The sequence below is a fragment of the Poeciliopsis prolifica genome, unplaced genomic scaffold (genome assembly GCF_027474105.1).
Source record: "Poeciliopsis prolifica strain line A6 unplaced genomic scaffold, Auburn_PproV2 SCAFFOLD085, whole genome shotgun sequence".
Taxonomy (NCBI): Eukaryota; Metazoa; Chordata; class Actinopteri; order Cyprinodontiformes; family Poeciliidae; genus Poeciliopsis; species Poeciliopsis prolifica.
In genome coordinates this window covers 467,394-482,296 of record NW_026562460.1, presented here as the reverse complement: position 1 = coordinate 482,296, position 14,903 = coordinate 467,394, and the positions used below count along the sequence as shown (strand labels likewise).

Sequence of the window (14,903 nt, the reverse complement as noted above, 5' to 3'; positions counted from 1 at the left end):
CAGAGCAATAGAGGCCCAGATCTACCACACCAGACAAGACCCAAGGTGTAGGTTGTGCAAGGAGGCCCCTGAGACAGTCCAGCACATCACAGCAGGGTGCAAGATACTGGCAGGGAAAGCGTACATGGAACGACATAACCAAGTGGCAGGGATAGTGTACAGAAACATCTGTGCAGAATATGGACTGGAAACCCCGAGATCAAAGTGGGAAACACCCCCAAAGGTGGTGGAGAACACCAGAGCTAAGATCCTGTGGGACTTCCAGATCCAGACAGACAGAATGGTAATGGCGAACCAACCAGACATTGTCGTAGTGGATAAACAACAGAGGAAAGCCGTTGTGGTAGATGTAGCAATACCAAGTGATTGCAACATCAGGAAAAAGGAGCACGAGAAACTGGAGAAATACCAGGGCCTCAGGGAAGAACTGGAGAGGGCCTGGAAGGTGAAGACCACAGTGGTACCTGTGGTCATCGGGGCCCTCGGGGCAGTAACCCCCAAACTGGAGCAATGGCTACAACAGATCCCAGGAACAACATCAGACATCTCAGTCCAGAAATGTGCAGTCCTTGGCACAGCCAAGATACTGCAGGACCCTCAAACTCCCAGGCCTCTGGTAGAGGACCCGAGTTCAGAGGTGAGAAGGGAATTTTTATTTTTATATATATATATATATATATATAGAGGACCCGAGCTCAGAGGACAAGGACCACCCGCGGTGGGTGAGAAGGGAATTTTTATGTGTGTGTGTGTGTGTGTGTGCACGTGTGTTTGCATGAGGTTGCGTTTTGAAAAGTTGTATTTGCTTCAGCTTATAATTAGCAAGTTGCCAGTCACATTTGCTATTTTAGAATTGATTTCATCATCAGATAAATCATTATTGATTTATCTGATGGGCCATAACCAGGTTCTAAGCAACCTGTTTATGGCCTATCAAATTTCAAAACATACCACAGGAGAGGGAACACATAATTTAAAAACAGTATTTAAACACAAACAGGCTGCTCAGCTAGTCATTTTAAAATGATCTGGTCTTCTGTTATTTTCTGTCAGTCATGACTGACCCCTTCATGACCCTTTCATGGAAAATTCTTTGTGTCTTTGAACATGGTGGGATTGTTCACATATCAATGCTACAAAATGCGGCATAAAAGAATCCAGAGAGGCTTTTTAATCTGCCAATCCCCTCCTCCTCCATGGCTCCGTTTTCTCATCAAACATCTTTATGGCACATGTAAACTGCCTCCATTTTATTATAGCGTAGAAATGTTTTTCTTATTGACTAATTACATAAATATTAGAATGGGTTCTGGGCTTCTGCATGTGTCCTTGAATGGGTTTCTGTTTGTTGATTATCCTTTGTGTTAACTGGAGTTCAGAAGGATTACAGCTGAATCCTTCCACACTGAGTGAATTCTATTTTCCCCTCTATGTCCATCCGCCTCCAAGTGAACTCTCTGAGTGTTAAGTGGACCAATTCACAGTCAAAGACGCTATCTCCAGTGTAATTATGCAAGATCATTCGGTTACCATGACGACACACACATTTGTCTCAGTTTGAGAGTAAAGGTATTTTTTGTGAAAAGGAATGAGTAACAATTCAAAATCAGGGGGATAAAATTAAAGAAAAGATATATGCTTTGAGCAGCATGAGACGCCAGCACGACACAGGCATTTCCAGATACAGCTGTATTATTTTTAATAGTTCTGTTAATGCAACATAATTAAAGTACACCTTTCTGAAAGGTTCACCATCAAGCTGTGGGCTGGTTAGGGCAAGTGTGTTGACTAACTGAATGCTGGTCCAGCTGTCACAGCAGGGTTGAACTCTGTCATCTCAATCAAAAACACCTGCACAGTTTAATGGCATCAAACACAAAAGCTCTGCAGTTTTTCTGTTCGACCAAAGCATCAACCTATTCCAGTGGCTGTAATTGAGGTTCATTTTTACCTCTCAGATCATCATGGTTGGCTGTGCTGTGCTGGACCAGAGAAAATAGAGTTTCATCATGATGTTTGTGACTCACATCAGATATGAACATTTTCTGGAGCCAGAAATAGAAACAATCTTCTTGTAACTTCTTTTTGAATATTTGCCACTCTGCCTTATCAAAACTGTTTGTGTTCAATATAAAGTATGCTTATAAAAATGCATGAACCATGGATATAAGCATGTTTAATTGAACAGCTCTTTCCTTGAGGATCAAGAAGCCAAAGCAGCATCCTGAATTATGTACAATCTGGAACTCAGAATCAACGAGGCTGATCTAGCTTTACATACTGACTTGGAATAATCTCTGTGAGGAAATTGTCTCGTTTCACACACACTTCCAGGTATCCTTCTGATCAAAGGATTCATGGATGTATACTTTCGCTTTTAAAGGAAAAAAAGTTTTGTAGGAAAAAAAGATTTTTTTTTTCAGATTTCTAATGTTGCTATGTGTTTCAACTAAAAGTTTCTGACCATCAAACAAGAATGAATATTAGCCAAAGGCAACATTAGTGAATAAAAAATAAGGATTTTAGTGTTAAGAGGAAAACTAATGCAAATTAACCTGTTCCTTTTGGAAAATTAATTGGCCTCAAAATCTCGTAACTGGTTATGCCACAATTGGCAATTTAAAAAAAGCCATCAAGTGCTTTTATAACTGGCAGTGGGTCTTTAACATAACTATGGTCATATTTTGGCCCACTTCCCTTTAAAGAATGAATTCATTTCATAGAAAGTAATCATAATCATGTCCCACAACCAGACTTGATTACTGCTTGATCAATATACAAATATTTTAATAGATCTTGCCTGACAACATGAAGAAGACAAAAGGATCTACAGTGTTTCATGTTATTCCATATCAGTTTTGATTTAGTAAATTAGGGTGTTTACTATAATCCCACTTGCATTTGACTTTGAATGAATGTTTACTTTTTTACTTGGCATTATTTGATGTAAGGAGTATTGTAACATTTATTTGACATCATGTATAATTTTATGCTGCTGAGAGCTACAGTGTTAAATATGCAATTACTAATTACAGGCTTTTCAGTTGTCTTTTTGACTGAAAACATGCTGCATTGTGCCTTCAAATATTTGGATGTCTGTGAAAATTAGGTGATTTTATGGTTCCATTTTCCAGATCATGTAGAAGAATTTATTACTAAGGAGAAAACTTAACAACCATGTGATCAGTATCAATGATCGGCTCTCATGGGCCATCGGTATCAAAATCGGCAGAAACAACCTGATCGGAGCATCCCTTGTCCACATAGAATATGGAAGATGTTTGAAAGACATTTCCAGTTCCTATGGTCCCTGAATGCAACTGCCATTGTCTATCTGTTGCAGGGAGCTCTCTGTCATGATTAAAATCCCTTGTCATTCAAGATCTTATCTTAAGGCAACAACAGGGCCAAAAGTTTGAAACTAAAAAAAAAAAAACAAGTTTGAATCTGAGAAGTTTTAAATTTTTTTTTCAGTTTCATCTTTTCAGTTTCAAGTTGTTACTTTCAGTTGCATATTTTTTTTAGTTTCAAAACTTTTTTCAGTTTCAAATTTTATTATTTTCTTTTTTTTTTTACATACTTTATGGTCCCAATTTAGCTCCATGTGGGACATGCATGGGAGAAGGAAATGCTTGGTTTTTCAGCCCTGACTGGTAGCCACGAGAAATTCATGGATTTCTCAAACGTGCATGACAGAATCAAGACAACACTCCAAGTCTGTTTTCGATTAACAAATAACATTATCATTTAAAGCTAAAAAAAAGTTAATTTTATATAATACTGCTCCTTTAACAAAAGAGCAGGAGAGTTACATTTTTACACAGGTCTCAAAATATGTAGCTATATAGATAGATTTTTAAAATAAATTTATGAAGTCATTATTTGTTCTTTTTGTATCATGTTTAATTATCAATGTTAAAAAAACATAGCAAATACATTAGAAAAATGTGAGGAGTTAAATCCAGCTGCACATGAGATAAGCAGGACTCCACTGTCTTTACCATTAACCCTACACAATAATGTACTGACTGCATGAAGCTTTTTAAATGTCAAACAACCTGTTTATCTTTTCTGCCCTGTGATTATAGTATTTTTATTTCACTTGACTTGATTTGAAATGTCAAGTGAAATAAACCACCAGAGAGCTGATGGTTTTCATATGACAGCAGGAGATAAATGTTGGGCAGCTTTGCATCTGTCGATTTGTTTTCTCATTCGTGAGAGGCTGCAGTGCTCACACGAGCAGACTGCTGAAGATGTATACACACAGACACTACTCACTTCAGAAATTAAGAAATCAACAAAAAGCAGAGTAGATTAGTCACTATTCATGTAGACGCAGCTAATTTCAGTCACAACAAAACAGCCCGTAAACGTGACAGTGATTCTGTCATTTTGTGACAATATTGCATCAGCACAGACTCAATAAATAGACTCCTGCTTTCACATCATTTTCATGATGAGCTGCATGAGTGTCAACAAGCAGCAGTGGTCTGTGTTGATTATGTGTTATTAGTGTAAAGTATGGATGGATAAAGTGTGAAAAATGACAAGAGTTAGAAGAGAAGGATTAGGAGGAAAGCAATAGTTATGAATCTGTGATTTTGATCCCTTAAATGGAGTTTTCTGTCTGTGGTCTAATGTTTGTCTGACCCACACCACCCTGGCCACATCTGGTATTCTTTGGATCTTTTATTGAAATTAAGAAATCTGGAGCCACCTTTGGCATAATTTTTCAATTGATTAATGGAAGATGTGACAGTTGATACCTTCCACTCTTCCTGAACTCATTAGACATCTACTGTAAGTACAGCAACATGGCAACCACTGAACTCAACGTTTCAGTTCCACTCCCACATGCTCAGATGTGTTAACGTAGTCTCAAAACAGAGACTGCTTTGCCTCTTGCAGTCTCTGTTGGACTTTAGATATTGACAAGAGAAGCACTAAGTTAGTTCAGTCCATTTACCAAGAGCAGATTTACTACGTAATGTCTACCAGTTAAGAAAATGTAACATGTGTATATACCATTTCTAAAATCACACTCCTCTGCTTGGTAAAAAAAAAAAAAAATATATATATATATATATATATATATATATATATATATATATATTTTTTTTATATATATATTTATATATATATATATATTATATATATATATATATATATATATATTTATATATATATATATATATATATATATATATATATATATATATAATATATATATATATATATATATATATATATATATATATATATATATATATATATCAATCTTCTCTGAGAAAATATATAATACATTTGTTTTTTCTATTTCTTGTAGGAAGTTATTATAAACTTGTTGGAATTGTAATTCAGTGTAAAAAATGAGGAAAGACAACTTGAGACTGGCTTTATCACTAACAGGACACAGGTAACTTTCTCTGCAGGTTCAGGTCAAGTTCTGAGTGGAAGTTAACCAGTTTGGTAACCAAAATGTAAGGTCTTCCCTGTATCAATAGAAACTCTTGAGCAGTGTTTAATGTTTACTCAATTAAGCAGCCCTCTGTGCAAGATTCAGGTGTGTAGAGCAGCTGATCCGTGTCAGCTGTCAAATGATTTCACTGTGGTGACGCTTATTGTGTTACAATCTGTTGTGTCTGTACTGGCAAAGCACTCTGAGAAGTCACACAGTTTTAATTCTCCTTCTCCCATATGACATCTGAGCTAATAGCTCTCTCTGTCAGGTGTATTTATGTGTATATAAAGTGGGGAACTGAAATGAGATCAAGAGCTTTATCAGAATCAGGAAACATGTTACTACCATCTCTGGTCAGACTAGTAAATACATGAAGCACTACTTATAGCATCCAAAGCACCTATATCACTCAGTAAGGACATAGTAAATTATTTTTAAAGAAAATACTGAAAGAACACCCTTTACATTCTGAGGCGTCCCTTCTCCCTTTGATTAACATCTTGCCACCTGGAAAAGTAATGGGTGCTTTACCTGAAAAACAGACGGGCTTTATTCCATTGATATTAGCGCTACAAACACAAAGTGTTCCCAGCAACAGTCCCTGCAGATTGCTGTTTACCACCCTGGAAACTCAGTCAGGAATAACCTTTCTCTCCAGAATGGTTAAAAAATTGGGCAAATAACAAAAAACAAAACAAAACACAGTGCTCTGGTGCAGAGCGCTCACTAAATATTTTCTGGTTTTTATAAGATTGCTGTGGGTGAAAACCCAGCAGGTTCTGCGGGACTGAGACCAGCTGAAGTTGTGCATTAAACATCCAAATCAAACAATTCCTTCTGGGAACTTTTTGTTGTTTTTAGGGATTATTTAGATGTGTCTGTATCATTTTGGATTATAAAGAAAAAATTAAATACAGACAAATAAACAAAAATATAGACATTGTCCATACTTTAAATCTGTCAGATATAGCACTGCCAAACTGTCATTTTCACTTTTTCATGCACCATAGTTCATTGCTATTGTTTATCTCACATGTGAATTTGTTCTTCATGTACATTCTTACCATTTTTGGCAAGGATGGTTGTAATGTACTGCTGAGTGAAGGTGCTGACAGTCAGCAGCATGGCCGGCCTCTGGGAGGTAACAAAGCTGAAGGCCATGTCCTCTCTGGCCCTGCTCTCGGTGAATGCACTGGAAGCTTGAGAGCTTCTGTTCTGCATCACTGAGAAGGGCTCCTGGAAGGTGTAGGTCACTGAAGAATCTCTGTCAAAGGACACAGACACCTCTGCAGGGACACAAGGAGAAAAACCTCAGTGCAATGTTATCAGCACAGAGTTCACAAGTCTAGGTTCATTTGCATTTACAGTTGAAATAAAAGACGACAGGGCATTTAAATTACATCAAAAGATAAATCAACAGACCCAAAACAACAAATTTCTTGAAAGACATAGTGCTATAAAACAAAGCACATGATAACTAGAAGGACTTTCACAATCTTAAAATAACCAACATTAGTGTCCATCGTGCAGAGCCTGGTTACATCCAAAAGAGTTGCTGTATTTCATGTCTCATCACTTGGGGCAATTTATCAGACGGATCCCTCTGCAGGCCCAGAAGCCTTTACACAGCTTCTTTCTCCCTCATCCAGTGCTACTTTCTGAGACCTACAAACAACTTTGATGTGTAAAATTGGCACAGTTCTCGAGCCTGTCCTCCCAGACAAGCATGGCGCGTTAAAACAAGCCTTGAAAGTAGAGCATGCAGGATCAGCCTTCCTTGTGTTGATATTATATAACCACTGAGATGGAGGGCTGAAAAACAGAGGAAACCCAAAGTTCTCCTAAAACTTTATGATTCCACACATACAGGAGAGTTTCTTCAAACAGATGTTAATGAGGACTTCACCACAGAACCATTGTGCTACCGGTACTGCTGCAGAGTGACTGATTTCTTTTGTTTTTTCAAGCATAAGATCAAATGCCGTCTTCAAATCCCAGTTTTTTCTCCAGAATAAAGGATGATGGGGGTGAGTAGGAGCGAGAGTATGGTGGTACACTCTGCTCAATGTCTTTACATTGCTGCAACAACATATTTGCATTGAGAGAGGCTGAGTAGTGCCATATCCTTGCTGCCAGCAAACAGCAGTAAAATGGATCAAGACGAGGCGACTGCTTTTCCAATGCACATCAATGCTGGCTGCCACAGCTCTACACACACCACTACCTTTACACACACACAAAACTACTGAAACAAAATGAAGAAAGAGTGATTTTCCTGCAACCACAGCTCTGATGTCTGATGTCTGTGTGTGCGCGTGGGTGCATGTGCGTGTGTGTGAAAAGCTCTGCAAAATAAAAGCATACACAGTGACTTGAGATCACGTTTAAGAATCACATTTTTAAAGTGCATTACCCTTCTGAATGTCTTCATTCAAAATTAGTTTGTTGGATGTAAAGTAAATAAAAAATAGTTCACTTATGACACAGTAGTACTGTCATGGATTCTTTAAAAAAAAAAAAAAAAAAAAATATATATATATATATAAATATATATATATATATATATATATATATATATATATATATATATATATATATATATATATATATATATATATATATATATATATATATATATATTTTATATATATATTTTTTTTCGTTAACACCAGGGCAACTGTGGCTACAATGCAATAGCTTGCTTATCATGATGATGACTGATTTCATTAAAAAAGCATCTTTGAGTATCTTCATAAGCACTACATAATTCTGATATAGTTTAATTTCACGTTTAAATTGGTACTGTAAATCCATTAGAAAAGGGATTGACAGAGATTATTCACACTCTGGCACTGTTATTAATCATGATTAATCGCTGTGCCTAACTTTGCAAGCTTCAAATACAAATAAGCACACAGATGTACAAGCCCCTCCTGCTTCATTCCGACTAATACAAATGCAAACAATTATAAATTTTTTGTAGCAGAAATCAGGTAATGTAGTCTCCATATACTCAACAGCAACTAAGGTAAATTTACTCCAGTACACATACAAACAAGTAATACCAAACTTCTTAAGAGGCCAACTGATAGATGAAGCACAGTTCATTTTCAGGTTCTTTTGTGCCCCAATCCCTTTATGATGTCATCCTGGGGAATTTTTAGCCCCTGAATCAGATTGCCCATGAAGTCCAAATCAAACTGTATGATTTGGACTGTATGAATGTTTTCTAAAATGTGTCATGATCTCAAACCAAACATGTAATGTAATATTAACTTTTTATTAATAGCAGTATCATTAACAGATTGAATAGCATGTCTTAACATGTTAACACTGACAGCCCTACTGTAATATAACATTAATCTGTAATGATATGATTAAAATATCTGCAATCTAAAAATATTTGTGTAGTTTAGTATTTATTTTACGGATTTGAAAAAGTATTAGTCTAGGAGTCATTCATATCTGGCTTCCTGTAAGAGTTGTGAATGAATATTTCCTGTCTGCTGTACTTCAGCTGGAGTTCCACCATGAGATGCAATAAATCAACCTATCCCTCTTCTGTAGACACTAGGCACTGATCCTACAGCCGGAGGCCATATTTTGGGCTTTTCAAATAAGACCTCCAGCTGTAGACCTCGGGCTCTGTTCTTACAGAGTGTTCACTTTGTTTCTTTGTTACTTGGTCAGATTGCTGAGCCTACCCCTCTCCAGCTCATCTCATCACACAGATGAAAATGAGTTTAGTTAAGCTAACTTGGGCAAATTTACATTGTATGATGTTGATTAACGTGCACCACCCCTTGACAAAAAAAAAAAAAGATAAATAAAATGAATTATTCCCTGACTGTAACCCAATCAGACAACAATTAATAATTGTCTGATTGTAAACCAAACAGCAGCAGTCCATAACCAAATACATCCTTGTTTTACCTCAACTGGGTCCAACAGAACCAGCTGGTGAAGTTTGTCTACATCCTGTGTTGATGAGGAAAGTATTCAGGCTTCTCTATGTGACTCAGTACTTCATTTGTTCTGTTCCCTCTTGACTGCTTTGTTCACTAGTGAAATAATTTGGCTGTGCCTGTTTTTAGATCTACACAGAAAGTCACAATTCCATCTGCTATACTGGTGAATTTTGACCACACACTCCCAGCTATTAAATAGTTTTTTTTATAACTAATTCAGAAATATAAATCAGTACATTCAGAAAGACATTTAAAAGCATCATATCTTAGTGATTAACAGAGCTATAAACAGAGGTATCGGCATGGATGGCCGAAAGAGAATGAAACGTTTTGGGCTAAAATTGTTCATACCCCAGGCAGATTCAGTTCGTCAACATGTTTCTTCAGACTGAAAGTAATATGAACATTCTGGAGGACTCCATGTAGCATGTGACTTGAGTCTGATAGAGAATCTGTGGAGGGAGCTGATTATTATGGTTATTGCTCTAATCCCAATAAGATCTTTACAAATATGATTATATCAATCTTGAATAAGCCATGCTTTTGTTCTTTGTTTTCTTTCAGGTTGTTTTTTGTTAGTTTTTTTTTTTTTTTTTTACAAACTTGTTACTCTCTTTGATGCCATTGAATTTACTTCTTTTTATGACTCTGTGTCATAAAAATGGAGGGTAGAAGCAGGTTTTTAAACAAAGCTAAACCTCCTGCTTTTTTCAGATCTCGGTTCATAATCAGCAGCCAACAGTGGAATTGTGCAGAATGGTTCGCCACAGCTTCAGGCGGAGTTTTCATCTGTGTTCTCACAGTGTTCACTTTGTTTCTTTGTTACTTGGTCAGATTGCAGGTTGCTCAGCCTACCCCGCTCCAGTCTGTGCAGGCTGTGCCCATACTGAAGGAGATAATTTGTTCTAATGCATTTTAAATGCCTTCACACTCTGCAGTAGGGACAGGTATTAATTGTCTCTTGCATTGCTCGTATTCCTATTGGTTCTCTGTAATGGAATAACCTTGACAGTGATTGATTTTCTGTTTGCTACAATCAGCCTTAATTGATTAAAAGAATTACACTGTGTATCTTTTGTTTACACACTCAGAGTGGGACTCACCTTGGTTGCAGGTGGCTCCTCCATATGCAGACTGTGAGCAGTCACAGATGTAACCGTTGCTCTTCTCAATGCAGCGGCCTCGGTTGTGACAAAGATTGCTGGAGCCGCTGCAGTACCCTGGACAGCCAGAGCTCACCCCAGGGGTCATCTTAGCCCTTTCCTCCAGGTCAAAGGTCATGCCATTGACCATAAGAGACCTGATGCAGCCCAAGAAGCCTCTCTGCTGGGATGCTGTTCCCCCTGAAAACATATTACCACTTAGATGAAAAAAAATGCAGTAACTTGCAGTAAAAATGCAGTAACTTTATAGCTACTGCTATTTATGAAACATCCATACCATAAACAATCAGTATGAATCGAGAGAAACATTTTAGGCATTTATGGATAAAAACCTCATCTAAACTAATGGTACAAACTATTTGCCTTCATCAGTTTCAGAGAGAAACTCAAACCGTGCTTCTACACTCCAGGTTTTCCCTCCCAGAGATGGAAGACTGATGACTTTGGATGGAAAATAAATCATACAGTTGTGAGAGTAATTTATCTGAGAGAGAAAAAAAAATCACAAACCTAAAGGCATAATCTCCTTTCACAATCCCTTAAGGCTGATAAATGAAGCTTGTTAAATGCTGTATTGTTTTAGATGAAGAGAAGCTCTGCCTGTATTTGCTGCATGCATTCATTATACGTTTCCTCATCTGAATTCAAGCTCTTTCAAGTAGAATTCTACCTACCAGTGTTACAGGTTGTGATGCAGTGTGTCTGTGCTGTTTTTAGTGCTATTAACCCTTCTCCCCGCTGAGGCCCCTGTAGCAGGATTCATATTACAGCATGACCCACAGTTGTCATGTTTTGCAGGCTGAATGGATAAAAAGGCTTCTGATACTACTGAAAGAAAAATTGATGTTTTGTTTCTCTTGTATCAAATCTAGTGTTTGATGTCACTGTTGGGAATTTTTAGAACATTTAAGTCTCATCTGTTTATGTGACTTGTATAAACTTTTTGTCCACTTCATCACCATTTTTAGTGTACATATAAAAAAATAACATACTTTCATAGACTATTATGAATTTGCTAAAAATTCAGTGATGGTTCACAAGATATGCATTTGTATGGATAAAATACAGATAATGTCTTTTTGGGAATATAATTTTATGTTGGGTCTGCACATCCAGTCAAAACCCCACAAAAACATTCTTTGATAACTCAAGATGAAGGTAAAATATGAAACAAATTATATGATTCTTTCTTGCTGAGGCTGTTGGTCTCTCTGTATGGAATGAGCTGCCCACTCAGCAGCTCATCTTTACATTGTTTTTGCTGCTCCCTCTCACATGTCCTGACAACAGTAATCACATTCTAGTCATCTCTACCTACCAAATTTCTATATAATCCTTTGTGGTATATCCTGAATTACAGGTACTGTATTAATCCTTCTCCCACACTTGATAGTGGAAAGCCACTTTACTATGTGTTTCCCTCCAGGCCTGTTATTCACCTTGCTACAAAGCCTTGAACCTTATGTATGTCTTCATCTGTTTCTATTCATATTTATATGTGTATATGTGTTTTCTATTCTTAGTGTTGACTTCAGTATAAACAACTTTAGGTTTGCTTGTAAATCAGAATTAGATGGTGATCTAAGGCTTTTTTTTCTTTTTTTTTTTTTTTAATAAATAAAACAATTTATATCAAAAAAGCTAGGATCAAATGCTATGAGATTGGAGTTTATTTTAAGGTCTGGTCCCTCATTGTTACTAACTCCTCTAAAAGTGATCAAATATGCTAAGAAATATCCACTGTATGTAAAATATTGACAGATCACCATGTAGATATACAGTCATATTCAATACATTATAATGGCACTGAAGGTTACTCAATTCATTTACTCAATGACTAAGTGAAACACATTATATTGGTTAATTTTGCAGATATGGATGTCTTCAAGGTTTTATTTCTGTTTATTATCATAACTTTTTGGGGTGCTGTGGCAGTGCAGGGGTAAAGCACAACTTAGTCTTTGAGGAGTCCATCACAAGTTCAAGTCCCAGCCTGATGACCTTTACCCAATGTCTTCTCCCTCTCTCATTACCCACTTTCCTGTCGATTCACTGCCAATAAAAGCTTTAAAAAAAATTAGGATGCCTTCAACTTATTGAAACATAACCTTTAAGATTAGAATATTACATCCATCAATTTTGTACATCTAAAAAAGAGAATATTACATTAAAGTGCAGTATTTCTTACTAGTCGTCTCAAAAAGTGAAAGAGCCTTTTGTTTAGAAATAAATACACAGAGTAAAATATTCCAACCTTTTTTCCGTATTTTTATGATTATGGCTTACGTAAATCATACCCAAACTTCTATGTCTCAGAAAAATGCTGAATTACTTTACACCAGTCTTTCTCAATCTGTGGACCCTGAAACAACAGGTGGTTTGAGGGGCGCCCCCTAGTGGTCCGTGAGGTACTCGATGTAAACAACCATTTATTTGCGGAGATGTGAGCTCAAAGTGCAATGCTACAGCTAGCTTACTAAAGGATTGTGTTAAAAATAATGATGGGAAAGTGGCTTAACACCAGGTTACTCAAAAGAAAAGATGCAGATGCCAGAGGAAAAAAAACTCCAGAAACGTTATATGATCAGAGGAAGCCAAGTAATAGCTGCTGAGTGTTGATGTGTTGTTCACTTGCGATTGGATTCCTTCAAATGCTGAAGGAATCCAATGAATCCAATTCATGCTAATAGTATGAATTGATCCAGTTAGTCAGAATTGTTGTACGTTTTTTATAACTGTTTTCAGGCAAACATCAATTGTTGTTTTTATTTAATAAAAAAAGTAATTTAATTAAATAAATACAATAAATAAATGCAATTGATAGTGTTAAGAATTAAAGAGGAATAACTTGATTTAGCTCATTAATTTTCCTCTTTTGTCTCGGATTCTTGAGTCTACAAAGAGCAATCATACGACATCAGACTTCAGATATCTAGAGCTTTATCCAGAGAATTCAAATGCATACAAAATGTTACAATAAGCATCTCACCCAGAAATTAACAGTCCACAAAAATGACAAATAGAAAAATACTTGAAATGAGTTTAAAAAGAAAAACAAAGAACAAAGATGCATCTTTGGGAATCACTCACTCAGCACAAAGAGATTCAAATTCTCTGTTGTAAACAAAACTTTTTATAAGACTGTGTATTCCATAAATTTAAATATTATGCATTAGAAGGTGTGCCCTCTTCTTGCAGGGCTGTTCCAATGTTAATTTTATTATCTCTTGCTAAAGAGCTCCAAAGGCAGATATATGGATTGTCAAACTGGGTCTTGCCATACCAGGCGTCTCCTGCAAGCACTCCTTAGACCAAATTTATGACCTGGGCCTGTTTTGGTTTTCTGCCTCAGTGATTGAACTAGAACGTGTTTGTGTTTTACTGAAACAAAATCTAATGCTAAAAAATACTAACTATAAGTTTTGGATCTTAAACTAATTCAAAACATGCTGTTTAATGCTTAAAGAAATATCTTAATATGTTTGATTATATTTTGTAATGGACTTCTATAGTTTTTAATATTTTGCCTGAACTATTCAAACCTGAGTAAGAATTTATTGCCCTGATAGCAAATACACTCCCTGTCTGGAAACCCTCCTTAGGGAGTATAAGACTTGTCTTCTGATTAGAAATTTATGTAAGTTTCAGAGAATCACCAGCTGCCCCAGCCTGGATCTTTATCTAAGTTTGTCTTAACGTAAAGGTTACCCTGTGTACGATTGTGCTAATTTAAAACCATATTTCAACAATAGAAATGTCTTAATTAATTTCAGTGCAGACAATAATTTTTTTGCTGCCCTTTAAAGCAGCTCCAGTCTAATGTCCTTTAATTGTGCTTCTAAATCACAAATGTTATTAATGCACGCAACACTTGATAGATAAGAACAACTTTTTTTTTTTTCATGGGTTTGATGAGACACTTTCATAATGGGTAAATAACTCAAAATGCCCAAGTAGATGTATTCATGGCTTTGTCGTGGCCAGTCACCAAACAGCACCACTCTTCTCATTAGGATGAACAAAGAAAACAACAATAAGTGTTTGCATTGTATTGTCACTAATATTTTAAATTCAGGTTGCATCATGTATTAAGATGTGTTATCGTGGTGCAATTTCTGGCGAGGTGGACCGTGACTGTTTGTTAAATGGGCTTACTGCTCCTCCCCTGAGAAAGTTTGAGGAACACTGTTTTAGACCAATCAAAGAGAGATGTTTTATGCACAAATGTCAGACTTCTGAAAACTGTCTCTCTATGCCAGGTGTGTCAAAATCATTTTCGTTTTGGGCCAAATCAAGATCATGAAGGCT

General features: G+C 36.5%; 1 protein-coding gene across 1 annotated transcript in view; it reads right to left on the bottom strand.

Annotated features, from left to right (window-relative positions):
* Positions 1 to 14,903, bottom strand: part of cntnap5a (contactin associated protein family member 5a) — a 199,469-nt gene that overhangs the window by 24,167 nt on the left and 160,399 nt on the right. The window contains exons 18-19 of the mRNA XM_055022388.1: positions 10,536 to 10,775; positions 6,529 to 6,750 (exon numbers count right to left, since the gene is read on the bottom strand). Coding sequence (XP_054878363.1) covers positions 6,529 to 6,750; positions 10,536 to 10,775 — 462 coding nt within the window. The remainder of the gene's footprint in view (positions 1 to 6,528; positions 6,751 to 10,535; positions 10,776 to 14,903) is intronic.